The sequence below is a fragment of the Petromyzon marinus genome, chromosome 68 (genome assembly GCF_048934315.1).
Source record: "Petromyzon marinus isolate PM22_M1 ecotype Great Lakes invasive population chromosome 68, UKy_Petmar_22M1.pri1.0, whole genome shotgun sequence".
Classification (NCBI taxonomy): domain Eukaryota; kingdom Metazoa; phylum Chordata; class Hyperoartia; order Petromyzontiformes; family Petromyzontidae; genus Petromyzon; species Petromyzon marinus.
Genome location: NC_133734.1, coordinates 3,597,633 through 3,614,673, shown reverse-complemented (window position 1 = coordinate 3,614,673; position 17,041 = coordinate 3,597,633). Strand labels below are relative to the sequence as shown.

General features: G+C 46.1%; 2 protein-coding genes across 2 annotated transcripts in view; one reads left to right on the top strand and one right to left on the bottom strand.

The window, feature by feature from the left end:
• The window catches only part of LOC116956967 (tumor necrosis factor receptor superfamily member 6-like), an 80,176-nt gene extending 73,245 nt beyond the window's left edge, over window positions 1-6,931 (bottom strand). Inside the window, exon 1 of the mRNA XM_032978867.2 lies at window positions 6,799-6,931. Within this exon, the coding sequence (XP_032834758.2) occupies window positions 6,799-6,912 (114 nt within the window). The 5' untranslated portion in view covers window positions 6,913-6,931. The remainder of the gene's footprint in view (window positions 1-6,798) is intronic.
• Window positions 6,932-13,907: 6,976 nt separating this feature from the next.
• Window positions 13,908-17,041, top strand: part of LOC116956968 (uncharacterized) — a 45,684-nt gene continuing 42,550 nt past the window's right edge. Inside the window, exon 1 of the mRNA XM_076054768.1 lies at window positions 13,908-14,099. The gene's annotated coding sequence lies outside the window, so the exon portion shown is untranslated. The remainder of the gene's footprint in view (window positions 14,100-17,041) is intronic.

Sequence of the window (17,041 nt, the reverse complement as noted above, 5' to 3'; positions counted from 1 at the left end):
TTCTCCTACAACATCAGAGTGCAGCGCCACATTAAATACTCACTACAATGACGATAGTTGAAATTGATTTGAAGCATGTTTTATTTAAAAGTGGAAATATGGTTTGGGAGGGGGGGGGGAGAGCTTTGTGACGTAATATTTGAGGGGGGGTCTGACTTTGTGTGACGCCGTGTGACGAAGGGGGGAAGGGGGGTCAAAAATCGGCCAAAATCGCGTGACGTCATTTATGGACGGCCCCAGACACCCATTTACATAGAGGCTCACAGAGACCCATACGCAAGAAACCCATACTGAAACTAAACCATTTTGATGTTACGAGGTGTAAAGCCCCATTGTGTAGCTCCTTCTCTGAAGCAACCACTTGGCTAATCCCACGTAGTGATAGCTGTTCAACCAAGTTCCTGATATCATCATCACCACGTGGAAATGTATAGGAGCGGCCAAGCACTCTGAACACGTGACGTTGATTCTGAAACCAGAGGACCCGGAAAAAAATCCACGCGATCACGGGGAGAGAGAGTCACGCAGACTCCAAATATACAGCAGCAGGCACCATCAGGGTTAGTATCGAACCCACGACCTCCTGCACACCAGGCGAGGTAGTTAACATCTCCTAGCCAGTGTGTAACTCACCCACACTCTCACCCACTCACTCACCCACAAGGACAATGCATATATTATCAGTGTGTGTTTTGTTTGCATTTTGGCCACAAGTATTGTGATCTGATCCCATCTGTAAAGGATGTCCTTCCTGACTTACATTACCCTGGTGTCTACAAACTGAGTTGCACCTGTGGGGATTGTTACATCGGGGAAACGAAACGACATATTTCTGATCACATTCGCGAGCACAAGTTGGATCTGAAACATGGCAGGACGGATTCTTCGGCCGTGGCCGACCACTGTTATAATGCTGCTGGTTCTCATGACATTGTGTTCTCCGATACCAAGGTGCTCTGCAAGCCTCCTGGATACTAAAAAAGATTTGTCCATGAAGCCATCCAGATATACAAACATAGACATAACTTCAACCGAGATGATGGATTCAAATTGAGCAACCATTGGAAAGATGCAATTAACCAAGTCAAACTTTAGCTACCGGGCAGTTTACTGCTAGACAGCCGGTTTAGATTTATTTCCATAAACATACCCATATTCCCAGTCTGTTACCCCCAGTTTTACACACTACTATCGCCATGTTAGTGTGTACCACAAGTTGTTTTTTAGCTTGCACATTTCAGTTTGAACTCCTTACGTTGCTAGCCTGCGCATTTCCAACTCACCCACCCAGCAGCATAACAAAAGGCGGCTTAATCTTCGCTTGCTTATTTACTTCCACCATCTACATCACAAAGCCTCAGTCTCGGCGCCACCAGTTGCCTCCCAGTGCACCCTCGGATTCCCAACTTTACCTCCCAGCCCACACCCCGCCCCCCCACTCACCATGCCCCCCCCTCCTCCATGCCCCGTGAATATATAATCCCTCGTCACAGCCATCTCTGAGACACACTTTAAGCGTTTGTGCTTTCGCTGCGTTGTCCCCACCTGAAGAAGGACGCCTGTGTTGCGCCCGAAACGTCGTGATTTAATTGAGTTTTCATTTATTTTATTTATTTTTTACCTACGTGACTTTACCGAAACCCCCCCCCCCCCCTCCCAAAGAGTATAAATCCTTGCAGTCACGAAAGCTTCAAATCTAGGAACAAGTATTGTGGTTAATGCACACATGATTCCTTGTAAAAAAGGTTTCAGTTTTGTTGCCAGAAAAAAGGGGAAAAACCCTATTATTAAAAGTGTCCCCGTCGTACGACTGGTCGTTGAGTCGTTACACTCGTGACGAACCCCCGACCGATTGGCTGTGTCGGGCGGTAGCGGGTTTACCGATGCAGCATTTATATATTCACGCCATCGAACCAAGCAAAAAAATACCTGTGTTGTGGATGATATTAGTCGCAAAAGCCTCCTATGTGTAGTGTATCACTCAGAGACACTATTAGCAGGAGGCACTCTATTCATTGCAGCCTTCACAGGTTCAAGAGGTAACTAGATTAGGGTCAAGACAGCTGACAGGCTGCCTGACTTAACAACGCCGAGGAGGTGAAGATGGTGACGGAGACTCCAGCAGCACGACGGGATTCCACTCCAAACATTAGCCCCGAACCTTCGCTCGGGGTCCCCCTTTTATCCACACAGCATGACTTTGGTCTGCCTTCGGCTACGCCCCCCTTCTAGAATCTACTAGAAGGTTCCCGGGCTTTACCTCATGTGCCCCCTCTATCGCCTTGCCCCACATGCCTCTCTCTGGCCCATGACCTGCTGGCAGACAGGGCTGCTGTAACCCCAGACCTCCTTCTCTGCTAGCAACCAGCGCTCTGCGCCATAGTGACTCCTTCCATGGCACTACACATGTGTTAAACTTGTGATTGATGTCACAAAAACCCCTAGAGACGAGCTTGCGAGAATTCATCATGGAATCTCCCTTTGCCAGTGTCAAAACACAATAGGTTTCACTGGCAGAAAGGGTAAAGCCCCAATTCTTATATTTTGGTACTGGCAGGGGAGGTCCCATGATGTAGCAGCTCACCCCGAGCTCTCAATGTCCTGATGTGTGGCATTGTCCTTGTGCTGGTCGCCTTCTGGCGTTGTCCTCTGGGTCTCACGCTGCTTGAGACTAGGCTCTAAAAGTAATATTTAAAGATACTTTTTAAAAAAAAACACGCTTTAATGAAATGTACCGTGCTCGTAATGGCAAAACTCCACGACTCCAGGAAGTGGCCCCGAGGCTTGCCATAACGTAAGGGGACCGTGGTGATAACATATAAAACATAACATGTAAAAAAGATGGTTTAAAAATATTTGTTAAACATTTTAATGATAGAATATAATATTGTCATCAGCATGACATGAGTATACCAAGTTTTCAGTCGATACCACATTGGGAAGTGGGTTACAATTGAGTTGCAAGATTTGAGGAAACAACAACAACAGACAGAGTGAGTTAAATAAAAGTGTGGAATAATAAAAAAGCTGTCTCTGGTGTGGACCAATCAGTTTCAAAGACAATGCATCATCATCATATACTACCAGAGCGTGGGTTGTGTTTGCATGGTCACCACAAGTATATGTGTGGTTAATGCTGACACGATTCCTTGCAAAAGGTTTCAGTTTGGCATTTTAAGCATCTTCACACGGCTGTTTTATTATGGCCAGAAAGGATAAAACCTATTCTTATATTTCGAGAATCAATTAAATTCAATAATAATATAATATCACAAGGACGCTCCACGTACAACTTGCACCCACAAACCATGCAATGCCACTTGAAATCGGGGCAGATTCAAGTCGGCTTTGAGAAGCCCCCCATCTCTTTGAAATGGCCCTTGCCTCTCTAGATGGGTCGCTTGGCCCCTGGTTCTGTTTTTGTTGTTTACTGCTTTTCATGCATTGCGCCATTGGGATTCTCGGATGCAATGCCGCATTATACATTTGAATTACTATTGTTACCATTCAAGTCTATGGGGAGCCACGTAGAATGAGAATAAAATAATAAATTGATAAAATAAAATAACACAATAATATTCTCACGACGTTTCGGCCACAACACAAGCGGCCTTCATCAGGTGAAGGGACGAGACTGTCTGGTAGGACAGCGCTGGAGTGAAAGAGCCACGTTCAGATCACGGCCTTTAAGCTGTGTGAGAGGAACAAAGCGCCTTGACAAAGGAATTAGCATATAATTTAGCATTGAAATGGCTGAATGATTAGCTTGTGACTGGTCACAGAAATAGCTATGTTAAAAGTTAAAGCATACACATCCGCAGAGGCACCCCTTGTTAAAGGAATTAGCATAGAATTTAGCATTGAAATAGCTAAGTTAAAGCATACACATCCGCAGAGGCACCCCTTGACAATGGAATTAGCATAGAATTTAGCATTGAAATAGCTGAGTGATTAGCTTGTAACTGCTCACAGAAATAGCTACGTTAAAGTCAGAGCATACACATTCACCAAGGCACTAAGTACAAATCAAACAGGAGAATTTAGCATTGAAATAACTAGGCGAATTTAGCATTGAAATAACTGAGTGATTAGCTAGTGACTGGTCACAGAAATGACTATATTGAAGTCAAGGCCTACACATCTGAGCTATTCACAGTACTATATAGTGAACCAATAAAAAACTAAAATATAAATTACCTTAATGTTATCAATACACTCTATATTCTCCAATCAGCTAAGCTACCAACAATAAGTCGTTATATATCACAATGCTATATGCCGAAAAAATGGGTGGATTCTTACCCTCAACTTTAGCACCACGGATAGCTACGGGCCCCGTTCAGACGGACGAGTTCGTCCATGGTCGGAACAGAGGAGGGGGAGAGAGACAGCTGCGAGGCACTATTATACTCCATGTTGTAAAACCATACCATTAACCGTGGTGTGAGAGGTATTAAGAGTCAATGCTGGCGAAGGAGCTGCGGTCTGAAGGTCATCGTAAAAATACAATTAATTAAGAACAGAAATGATTTAAAACATCTTTCCAGTGGTTACTAAGCCAGAATCCATCTTCTCGGTTGAAATTGTCTCTGTGCTTATATATGTGAATGGCCTCATGAACGAATTTCTCATGGTAGCCGGTTGGTTTGCAAAGAACCTCCGTCTTGGAGAAGTCAATGTCATGTGAGCCCACTGAATTATAACAGTGATCTGCCACGGCAGAGGAGTTCGTCCTACCGTGTTTCAAGTCTGCTTTATGTTCGCGGATGCGGTCCGAGATATGTCTTTTGGTTTCTCCAATGTAGCTACTACCACAGAGGCACTTTAGTTTGTAAACGCCCGGGTACTGTATGTCTGGAACAGCATCTTTTACAGATGGAACTAAATCACGGATTTTATGTACTGTGTTGAATCGGACCTGGATCTTGTGTTTATTCAGGATTTTGGAGATCTTTTTAGTGACCCCTGCAATGTAGGGTAAGGTGATGGTTTTGAGTGGCTCCACAAGAGGATCCTTCTTCATGACTGGAGTGATGGCTTTGCGGATTGTGTAGTCGGAGTAGCCATTAGCCCTGAGAGCCTGGTAATGGCTACTCCGACTACACAATCCGCAAAGCCATCACTCCAGTCATGAAGAAGGATCCTCTTGTGGAGCCACTCAAAACCATCACCTTACCCTACATTGCAGGGGTCACTAAAAAGATCTCCAAAATCCTGAATAAACACAAGATCCAGGTCCGATTCAACACAGTACATAAAATCCGTGATTTAGTTCCATCTGTAAAAGATGCTGTTCCAGACATACAGCACCCGGGCGTTTACAAACTAAAGTGCCTCTGTGGTAGTAGCTACATTGGAGAAACCAAAAGACATATCTCGGACCGCATCCGCGAACATAAAGCAGACTTGAAACACGGTAGGACGAACTCCTCTGCCGTGGCAGATCACTGTTATAATTCAGTGGGTTCACATGACATTGACTTCTCCAAGACGGAGGTTCTTTGCAAACCAACCGGCTACCATGAGAGATTCGTTCATGAGGCCATTCACATATACAAGCACAGAGACAATTTCAACCGAGAAGATGGATTCTGGCTTAGTAACCACTGGAAAGATGTTTTAAATCATTTCTGTTCTTAATTAATTGTATTTTTACGATGACCTTCAGACCGCAGCTCCTTCGCCAGCATTGACTCTTAATACCTCTCACACCACGGTTAATGGTATGGTTTTACAACATGGAGTATAATAGCGCCTCGCAGCTGTCTCTCTCCCCCTCCTCTGTTCCGACCATGGACGAACTCGTCCGTCTGAACGGGGCCCGTAGCTATCCGTGGTGCTAAAGTTGAGGATAAGAATCCACCCATTTTTTCGCCATATAGCATTGTGATATATAACGACTTATTGTTGGTAGCTTAGCTGATTGGAGAATATAGAGTTTATTGATAACATTAAGGTAATTTATATTTTAGTTTTTTATTGGTTCACTATATAGTACTGTGAATAGCTCAGATGTGTAGGCCTTGACTTCAACATAGTAATTTCTGTGACCAGTCACTAGCTAATCACTCAGTTATTTCAATGCTAAATTCGCCTAGTTATTTCAATGCTAAATTCTCCTGTTTGATTTGTACTTAGTGCCTCGGTGAATGTGTATGCTCTGACTTTAACGTAGCTATTTCTGTGAGCAGTTACAAGCTAATCACTCAGCTATTTTAATGCTAAATTCTATGCTAATTCCATTGTCAAGGGGTGCCTCTGCGGATGTGTATGCTTTAACTTAGCTATTTCAATGCTAAATTCTATGCTAATTCCTTTAACAAGGGGTGCCTCTGCGGATGTGTATGCTTTAACTTTTAACATAGCTATTTCTGTGACCAGTCACAAGCTATTCATTCAGCCATTTCAATGCTAAGTTATATGCTAATTCCTTTGTCAAGGCGCTTTGTTCCTCTCACACAGCTTAAAGGCCGTGATCTGAACGTGGCTCTCTCACTCCAGCGCTGTCCTACCAGACAGTCTCGTCCCTTCACCTGATGAAGGCCGCTTGTGTTGTGGCCGAAACGTCATGAGAATATTATTGTGTTATTTTATTTTATCAATTTATTATTTTATTCTCATTCTACGTGACTTTACCGAAAGAACCAAGGAAGATGAATCATTGCAGTCACGAAAGCTTTAAATCGAAATCTATGGGGAGCCTTTAACATTGAAGTCTATGGGGGAACCTTTAACATTAACGCTTATCTGGAACCTTTACCATTGAATTAAGTATCCATCACGAAAGGTTGAACTCACCAGGAGCAGGCTGAGCAGTGCAGACCTCACCAGCAGCGTCACCGCCACTCCTCGCCGTGTCTCATTACGGCCGCAGTGGTCGTGCCGCGGGTTGAGCCTGGATCCATTCTCCATTCGCCCGCGTGTGTTTGTGTGTATGTATGTATGTGTCTTTGTGCATGTGTGTGTATGTATGTGTGTATGTATGTGTGTGTATGTATGTGTCTTTGTGTGTATGTATGTATGTGTATGTATCTGTGTATGTGTATCTATGTGTGTATGTGTGTGTGTGTCTTTGTGCATGTGTGTGCATGTATGTGTGTATGTATGTGTATGTATGTGTGTGTGTATGTGTGTATGTATGTCTGGCACAAGCGTCGTGGTGACGTCACCGCCACTTAGTGGCGAATGGCGGTTGTTTGTGTATGTGTCTGTGTGTCTGTATGTATGTACGTGTATGTGTGTATTTCTTTGGCACCGTACGTAACCAACCACGCTAATCAGAGTGTGTGGGGGTGGGGGGAAAGACAACAAATTGTTAGCGTCTTGACTACGTATCCCGTGTCTCTCTATCTCCCTGTCTCTCTCGCTCTCTCACTATCTCACTCTGTCTATCTCTCTCTGTCTATCTCTCTCTGTCTATCTCTCTGCCTCTCTCGCACTCTCACCATCTCGCTCTCTCCCTATCTCCCTGTCTCTCTCACCATCTCACTCTCTATCTCTGTCTTTGTCTATCTCTCTGTCTCTCTCACCATCTCTCTCTATCTCCCTGTCTCTCTCACCATCTTGCTCTCTCTCTATCTCTCTGTCTTGGTCTATCTCTCTGTCTCTCTCACCATCTCACTCTCTATCTCTGTCTTTGTCTATCTCTCTGTCTCTCTCACCATCACCATCTCTATCTCCCTGTCTCTCTCAACCATCTTGCTCTCTGTCTCTCTGTCATTATCTCACTCTCTCTCGCTACGCACGAAACAGCGTGGACGGGGCAAGACGACTCACCGACAAGCGACTGGCCTTGCGCGGCGCGAGTTATCCCCATAGCCGGCTGGCTGAATTTGCTTAGAGCGATAGATAAACATTATTCACGGGGGAATTTGGGGACTTCCTACGAAACAAAATCACTCTCGGTTTCGTTGAAAGATATCTGTCATCGTCACCACTCTGTGGAAATTCCGTGTGCGCATAAAACTCTACGTGGGATATGTGTGTGTGTCTATGTGGGAGAGTGTCCATCTGCTACAGCCGAGGTGTAGCTGAATTCCAGCAAGACCTACATCTCTGCTTTATTGACCTGGTCAAGGCCAATGATACCATCAGTAGGCGCGGGCTCTGGGTTATTCTTTTGTGTTTTCGGAGTTCCTGACCCTCTGCTCATGATCATCAAGGACCTTCATGATGGTGAGTGGGCCCAGGTTCATCTTGGGGTGAGACAGGGATGTCCTCTGGCTCAAACATTATTTAACATATTTTTCAACCACGTACAGTAAGGGAAAAAAGTATTTGATCCCCTGCTGATTTTATACGTTTGCCCACTGACAAAGAAATAAGGCTATAATTTTAATGCTAGATTTATTTGAACAGTGAGAGACAGAATAACAACAAAATCCAGAAAACGCATGTCAAAAATTTTATAAATTGATTTGCATTTTAATGAGGGAAATAAGTATTTGACCCCCTCTCAATCAGAACGATTTCTGGCTCCCAGGTGTCTTTTATACAGGTAACGAGCTGAGATTAGGAGCACACTTTTAAAGGGAGTGCTCCTAATCTCAGCTTGTTACCTGTATAAAAGGCACCTGTCTACAGAAGCAATCAATCAATCAGATTCCAAACTCTCCACCATGGCCAAGACCAAAGAGCTCTCCAAGGATGTCAGGGACAAGATTGTAGACCTACACAAGGCTGGAATGGACTACAAGACCATTGCCAAGCAGCTTGGTGAGAGGGTGACAACAGGTGCGGTCAAGTTATGGCTCCCTATTGGTCAACCACGTTATGTATGCAAATGATCTGGTAATTGCCGTTCACTCAGAGGAGGAGTTGGAGGCGCTGCTGCTGAAACTGGAGCGTGCCACTAAGAGGTGGGGCCTTACCATCAGCCCACCAATACTAAGCACCTGCCTGGGTATTTTGTACCATCGAATACTCCACCCCCACAACTCCTAATCGGTGACGTGGCAGTTGTGGAGAGAGTGGACAGTTTGGCATACCTGGGCAGTGTGCTCATGACCGGCTCCGGTTTGACAGCAGAGGTCTCATTCAGAATCAGTCGATCGGCAATATCTTTTCATCGGTTGTGTAACGCTGTGTGGAAGCTGTCTAGTCTGTCACTCCATACGAAGCTTCAAGCCTTCTCGGCCATGGTCATTCCCTCCCTTCTCTACGCTTGCGAAACGTGGACTTCCTCTAATGGAGCATCTTCGCCGATTGGCAACATTTAGGCTTGCCTGCCAATGATCCAGTAACACTAATCCTGTAGCTATCCGAACAGTTTCAATTATTTTTACGTCTCTCAATTTCGATAGATTATCTAATTAGTCTTGGCCAGTAGTAGCTCGTTTTGCACAGAAAGTCAACATTATCAAAATAAATTGAGTCTCCTTGTTGGCACGCATGTTCTGCCACAGCCGACAGTTGTGTTTGGGAGTATTTAATATTTATTTGTTGTTGTTTTAGTCTCATGATGATCATTCGTCCTGTCTGCACAACATAGCATTTGCAATCAATCCGGTGGACACCTTCTGTTGATATCTTCGGTAAGTCATCTTTAGTACCAGATGTTCGTTTCTGTATTTTATGTACCGTGCCAAATCTCACTCGGATGTTTTGTTTTTTCCAAAAACCTGTCTAGTTTATTAGTTACTCCCACAATGTATGGTATTTGAATGCTTTTAAATACTTGGTCAGTTTCAACGCTTGTGTTATTTTATTTTGGTTTTGCCATTCAGTGCCCCGTTGATTTGTGCATCATTGTAACCGTTCAATTGCAGCGCCTCGTTAACATGTTTAAGTTCACTTCTCAGACGATCACCATCTGACACTTTCTTAGGCCGATGAATGAGCGTCTTGACGAGAACGGATTTCTGTGCGGGGTGATGTTGTGGCTCCGCATTCAGACAGGCGTCGGCGTGCGATTGATTCTCTCAGTAAACGCTGTGTGCAGGGGCTTTTCATCGTGTCACGGCCGCCGCTCCGTTTCCGCGAAAGGTTCCAACAATAAACGGCGAGCATCATTGGCACATGAGGTCATTTATCTGAACGTAATTTACGTAAAAATGTCAAATGTTTGTTGTCCTTCCCCCCTCCCCCCAAATACCACCTCCAATTAGCGGAGTTGGCTATGCACAGTGCCAAATAAATTCAGTGTAATTACACTACACTATACACTACACCACTATACATTACAGCACTATACACTACATCAGTATACACTACACCACTATACACTACACCAATATACACTACACTACTATACACCACACTACTATACACTACACTACTATATACTACACTGCTATACAGTACACTACACCATACACTACACTACCATACACCACACTACTATAAACTACACTACTATACACTACACTACTATGCACTACTATACACTACATCAGTATACACTACACCACTATATACTACACCAGTATACACTACACCACTATACACTACACCACTATACACTACACTATCTATACACTACACCAGTGTACACTACACGACTATACACTACACCACTATACACTACACACTACTATACACTACATCACACTACTATACTCTACACTACTATACAGTACACTACACTACACACAGGACTATACACTATACTATACACTACAGCACTATACACCACACTACTATATACTGCACTATACACTGCTATACACTACACTATACACTACTATACACTACACTACTATACACTATACTATACACTCGTGCAGTACTAGTAAGGAATTGGCCACGTTCTATTTACGTGACACTAAACCTTTCTAATCGGCTGTGTCGGGTGGTGGTGGGTTTCACGACACAACATTTATATATTTACGCGTTCTAACCCGAACAAAACCTATATAGGGTGCTTCAAAAAAGATGTTAACACTTACATGGGACTCTCGTTTTTAATGGGAAAATAACGCATTATAAATAGTACAACTGTAACGCGATAACAAGTGTAACGTTAATAGCTTCAACAAGTCGAAGAGCCTGCCACTCAATCGCCATCGTTGTCAACGCACCGCCTGGAATCGTCTCCAGGTGGTTTCCACTTGCTATCGTTGCAAATTCTCACGAAGTGTTGCGGTGTTTTTGAAGCCCCCCTGTGATTATGGAAAACGCCCCCAGATGGTGACGTCAGGCACAGGGTCACGTGTGCTGAGTCAGTCGCCGAGTCGCTGTTGTCGACACCGATATGAGGAAGCCACTAGGGAGGCTGTGATGCACCGTTACATCATCGTCACCTGGAGTGACACACTTGTTGATGTTGTTGTCTTTGGTTCGTTTTACTTCGCCTGCCACCTCGGATTAGCCGCGGTTGGCTACGTACGGTGCCATAGAAGTTCAACATCGTACATACATGAGTATGAGTCTCTATGGGTATCTGTGCATCTCTATGGTTCTACACGAGTCTCTGGGTCTCTGTGGATCTCTGTGGGCCTTTTTGGGTTTATACGAGTCTCTGGATCTATGTGGGTCTCTGTGGGTCTCAATGGTTCTATGCGAATCTCTGAATCTCTGTGGATCTCTGTGAGTCTCTGTGGGTCTATACAAGTCTCTGGATCTCTGTGGGGATCTCTGTGGGTCTATGTGAGTATCTGGATTTCTGTGGGGATCTCTGTGGGTCTATGTGAGTATCTGGATTTCTGTGGGGATCTCTGTGAGTCTCTGTGGGTCTATACAAGTCTCTGAATCTATGTGGGGATCTCTGTGGGTCTATACGAGTCTCTGAATCTCTGTGGATCTCTGTGGGTCGCTGTGGGTCTATGCGAGTCTCTGAATCTATGTGGGGATCTCTGTGGGTCTACGCGAGCCTCTGGATCTCTGTGGGGATCTCTGTGGGTCTACGCGAGTCTCTAGATCTCTGTGGGGATCTCTGTGGGTCTATGCGAGTATCTGGATCTCTGTGGGGATCTCTGTGGGTCTACGCGAGTCTCTAGATCTCTGTGGGGATCTCTGTGGGTCTACGCGAGTCTCTGGATCTCTGTGGGGATCTCTGTGGGTCTACGCGAGCCTCTGGATCTCTGTGGAGATCTCTGTGGGTCTATGCGAGTCTCTGGATCTCTGTGGGATCTGTTGGTCTACGCGAGTCTCTGGATCTCTGTGGGGATCTCTGTTGGTCTATCGAGTCTCTAGATCTCTGTGGAGATCTCTGTGGGTCTATGCGAGTCTCTGGATCTCTGTGGGGATCTCTGTGGGTCTACGCGAGTCTCTGGATCTCTGTGGAGATCTCTGTGGGTCTATGCGAGTCTCTGGATCTCTGTGGAGATCTCTGTGGGTCTATGCGAGTCTCTGGATCTCTGTGGAGATCTCTGTGGGTCTATGCGAGTCTCTGGATCTCTGTGGGGATCTCTGTGGGTCTATGCGAGTATCTGGGTCTCTGTGGGGATCTCTGTGGGTCTACGCGAGTCTCTGGATCTCTGTGGGGATCTCTGTGGGTCTACGCGAGCCTCTGGATCTCTGTGGGGATCTCTGTGGGTCTATGCGAGTCTCTGGATCTCTGTGGAGATCTCTGTGGGTCTACGTGAGTCTCTGGATCTCTGTGGAGATCTCTGTGGGTCTATACGAGTCTCTGGATCTCTGTGGAGATCTCTGTGGGTCTATGCGAGTCTCTGGATCTCTGTGGAGATCTCTGTGGGTCTACGCGAGTCTCTGGATCTCTGTGGAGATCTCTGTGGGTCTACGCGAGTCTCTGGATCTCTGTGGAGATCTCTGTGGGTCTATGCGAGTCTCTGGATCTCTGTGGAGATCTCTGTGGGTCTACGCGAGTCTCTAGATCTCTGTGGAGATCTCTGTGGGTCTATGCGAGTCTCTGGATCTCTGTGGAGATCTCTGTGGGTCTATGCGAGTATCTGGGTCTCTGTGGGGATCTCTGTGGGTCTACGCGAGTCTCTGAATCTATGTGGGATCTGTTGGTCTACGCGAGTCTCTGGATCTCTGTGGAGATCTCTGTGGGTCTATGCGAGTCTCTAGATCTCTGTGGGATCTGTTGGTCTACGCGAGTCTCTGAATCTCTGTGGGGATCTCTGTGGGTCTCTGCGAGTATCTGGGTCTCTGTGGGGATCTCTGTGGGTCTATACAAGTCTCTGGATCTCTGTGGGGATCTCTGTGGGTCTATGCGAGTATCTGGGTCTCTGTTGGTGTCTTCCGATATTAGGAAGTCAATAGGAGCTATGATGTGCTTTTACATCATCATCATTTATAATCTCGATTTACAAACTCATTTCTTCATGGAACTGCTGCTTGTTGATGTTGTTTGTAGCTTGTAGATTGTTGTCATTCTCCTACCACCTCCGATTTGCCGTGGTTGGCTATGTACGGTGGTGCGAAGGAGGTTCAACACACACGTGTACATACGGGACAGACCCTGCAGGTGCCATGGGTTGTACTGCTGTTGTGCCAGGCTAGGTGCAGAAGGTCACGGGACAGACCCTGCAGGTGTCATGGGTTTTACTGCTGCTGTGCCAGGCTAGGTGCAGGAGGAGGTCACGGGACAGACCCTGCAGGTGCAATGGATTGTACTGCTGCTGTGCCAGGCTAGGTGCAGGAGGAGGAGGTCACGGGACAGACCTTGCAGGTGCCATGGGTTGGCTGACTGAGATGAGCGGTAGATGCACCACCACCACCACAACCACCTGTGCCCCCTACTGTGCCAACTCGCTGCGTTTAATCCGCCCGGTGCTCCGCTCGTCTCGTTGTTGTGAGCGTCGCTACAACCACAACAGCCACAACCACAACCACCACCACAATCACCACAACCACCACCACAACCACCACCACCACAACTACCAGCAGCAGCAGCACGGCTTCCGTGCCCAGCGGTCATTTCGACCCGAGGGCGTCGTCACCTTCCATCTCGCCCCTCCCCCTCCTCCTCCCCTCCCTCTCCTCCCCTCCCTCTCCTCCCCATGTCTTCGAATGACTACAAACTGAAAGGGGAAGTAGGAGGACGCGCTCTGTTTCTCGCTTTATTGAGATGTAGAGTGAGAGGCAGGTGAGGGGTTAGAGGTGAGAGAGAGAGACAGCGGGATGGAGACACCTGGAGCTTCAACTCCAGCCGAGGAAGAGGGACCTCGCTCGTAGCGTTTGTGCTCTCATTTGTGGTGAGTCCCTGTGTGGGAATCTGTGGTGAGTTTGTGTGTGTCTGTGGTGAGTTTGTGTGTGTCTGTGTGGACCTCTTTGTGAGTCCATGGGTCTCCCTGTGTGTGTGGGTATTTGTAGTTAGTCTGTGTGGGAATCTGTGATGGGAATCTGTGGTGAGTTTGTGCGGGTCTGTGGGTGTCTGAGTCTCTGTGTGAGTATGTGCATCCCTGAGTCTGTGAGTCTCTGTGTGGGTCTCTGAGTCTCTGTGTGAGTATCTGAGTCTCTGTGTGAGTATCTGAGTCTCTGAGTCTGTGAGTCTGTGTGGGTCTGTGGATCTCTGAGTCTGTGGGTATCGGTGTGAGTCTGTGGGTCTCTGTGTGTGTCTGTGAGTCTATGTGTGGGTCTGTGGGTCTCTAAATCTGTGAGTCTCTGTGTTAGTCTGTGGGTCTCTGTGTGGATTTCTGTAGTGAGTTAGTGTGGTCTCTGTGTGGGTCTGTGGGAATTTATGGAAATGTGTGTGTGTATGGGTCTTGGTGTAAGTGAGTGTGTGGCTCACTGCGGTGAGTCTGTCTATCTGTGGTGAATCTGTGGGTCTCTGTATGAGTATGTGGGTCTCTGTGGTGAGTCTGTATGTCTCTGCCTGAGACTGTGGGCCTCTGTGGTGAGTTTTTGCGTACCACTGTGTGTATGTGGGTCTCTGTGCGAGTCTGTGGGTCTCTGTGCGAGTCTGTGGGTCTCTGTGTGGATCTGTGGTTCTCTCAGGCTATGGGTCTCTGTGTGTCTCTATTCTTATCTGTGTGTATGTGGGTATCTGTTTCAGTCTGTGGGTTTTCGTGTGTGTCTGAGGTTCTTTATGCGAATCTGTGGGTCTATGTGTGTGTCTGTGGGTCTCTGTGTGTATGGATATTTGTGCGAGTCTGTGGGTCTCTGTGGTGTGAGTCTGTGCGTCTCTGTGTGTATCTATGGGTCTGTGTGTATGTATGTTGAACTTCTTTGACACCGTACGTAGCTAACCGCGCCTATCTGTGGGTCGCTGTAGGTTTCTATGGGTTTCGATTTAAAGCTTTCGTGACTGCAATGATTCATCTTCTTTGGTTCTTTCGGTAAAGTCACGTAGAATGAGAATAAAATAATAAATTGATAAAATAAAATAACACAATAATATTCTCACGACGTTTCGGCCACAACACAAGCGGCCTTCATCAGGTGAAGGGACGAGACTGTCTGGTAGGACAGCGCTGGAGTGAAAGAGCCACGTTCAGATCACGGCCTTTAAGCTGTGTGAGAAGAACAAAGCGCCTTGACAAAGGAATTAGCATATAATTTAGCATTGAAATGGCTGAATGATTAGCTTGTGACTGGTCACAGAAATAGTTATGTTAAAAGTTAAAGCATACACATCCGCAGAGGCACCCCTTGACAATGGAATTAGCTATTTCAATGCTAAATTCTATGCTAATTCCATTGTCAAGGGGTGCCTCTGCGGATGTGTATGCTTTAACTTTTAACATAGCTATTTCTGTGACCAGTCACAAGCTAATCATTCAGCCATTTCAATGCTAAATTATATGCTAATTCCTTTGTCAAGGCGCTCTGTTCCTCTCACACAGCTTAAAGGCCGTGATCTGAACGTGGCTCTTTCACTCCAGCGCTGTCCTACCAGACAGTCTCGTCCCTTCACCTGATGAAGGCCGCTTGTGTTGTGGCCGAAACGTCGTGAGAATATTATTGTGTTATTTTATTTTATCAATTTATTATTTTATTCTCATTCTACGTGACTTTACCGAAAGAACCAAAGAAGATTCTATGGGTTTCTCAATGAGTTTGTGCAAGTCTGTGGGTCTCTGTGTCCATGGGTCTCTGTGCGTCTCTGTGTGAGTCTGTGGGTCTCTGTGGGTCGCTTTGTGAGTCTGTGGGTCTCTTTGTGAGTCTGTGGGTCTCTGTGCGAGTCTGTGGGTCTCTGTGTGTGTCTATCGGTATCTGTGTGTGTCTGTGGGTATCTGTCTGAGTCTATGGGTCGTCGTTTGTGTCTGTGGGTCTCTATGCAAATGTGGGTCTCTATGCAAATGTGGGTCTCTATGCAAATCTGTGGGTCTATGTGTGTCTGTGGATCTTTGTGCGAGTCTGTGGGTCTCTGTGCAAGTCTGTGGGACTCACAGTCTATGTGTCTCTGTGTATGTCTGTCGGTATCTGTGTTTATCTATTGGTATCTGTCTGAGTCTGTGGGTCTCTATGCGATTCTGTCGGTCTATATGTGTGTCTGTGGATCTGTGTGTGTCTGGGTCTTTGTGTGAGTCTGTGGGTCTCTGTGTTTATGGGTTTCTGTGTGTGTGCGCGCGTCTGTCTATGGGTCTCTGTGCGAGTCTGTGGGTCTCTGTATGAGTCTGTAGGTCTCTGTGTGAGTCTGTAGGTCTCTGTGTGAGGCTGTGGGTCTCTGTGTGAGTCTGCGGGTCTCTGTATGAGTATGTGGGTCTATGTATGAGTCTGTAGGTCTCTGTGCGAGTCTGTGGGTCTCTGTGTGAGTCTGTGGGTCTCTGTGTGAGCCTGCAGGTCTCTGTGTGAGGATGTGGGTCTCTGTGTTAGGATGTGGGTCTCTGTGTGAGCCTGTAGGCCTCTGTATGCGTCTGTAGGTCTCTGTGTGAGTCTAAGTGATGCACGTGTAGAGAGAGCGATGCGTGGTGATCATAGCAGCAATTCCCCTCCCATGGTTCTTCCTCCTGATCGTGAAGTTAGCATGCACGCTGGCAAAAAGCAGTTGTAAAGACATTCGTTTTTTAATTTCGTATCGTGGTGGAGTGTATAGTAGTAGTCTTTAGTGTGCAGTGTATAATAGTGTATAGAGTATTGTTATAGTGCAGTGTGTAGTCGTGTAGTGTACAGTGTAGTGTATAGTAGTGTAGTGTATAGTGTATAGTATTGTAGTGTAGTATTGTAGTGTATAGTAGTGTGTAGTGTATAGTGT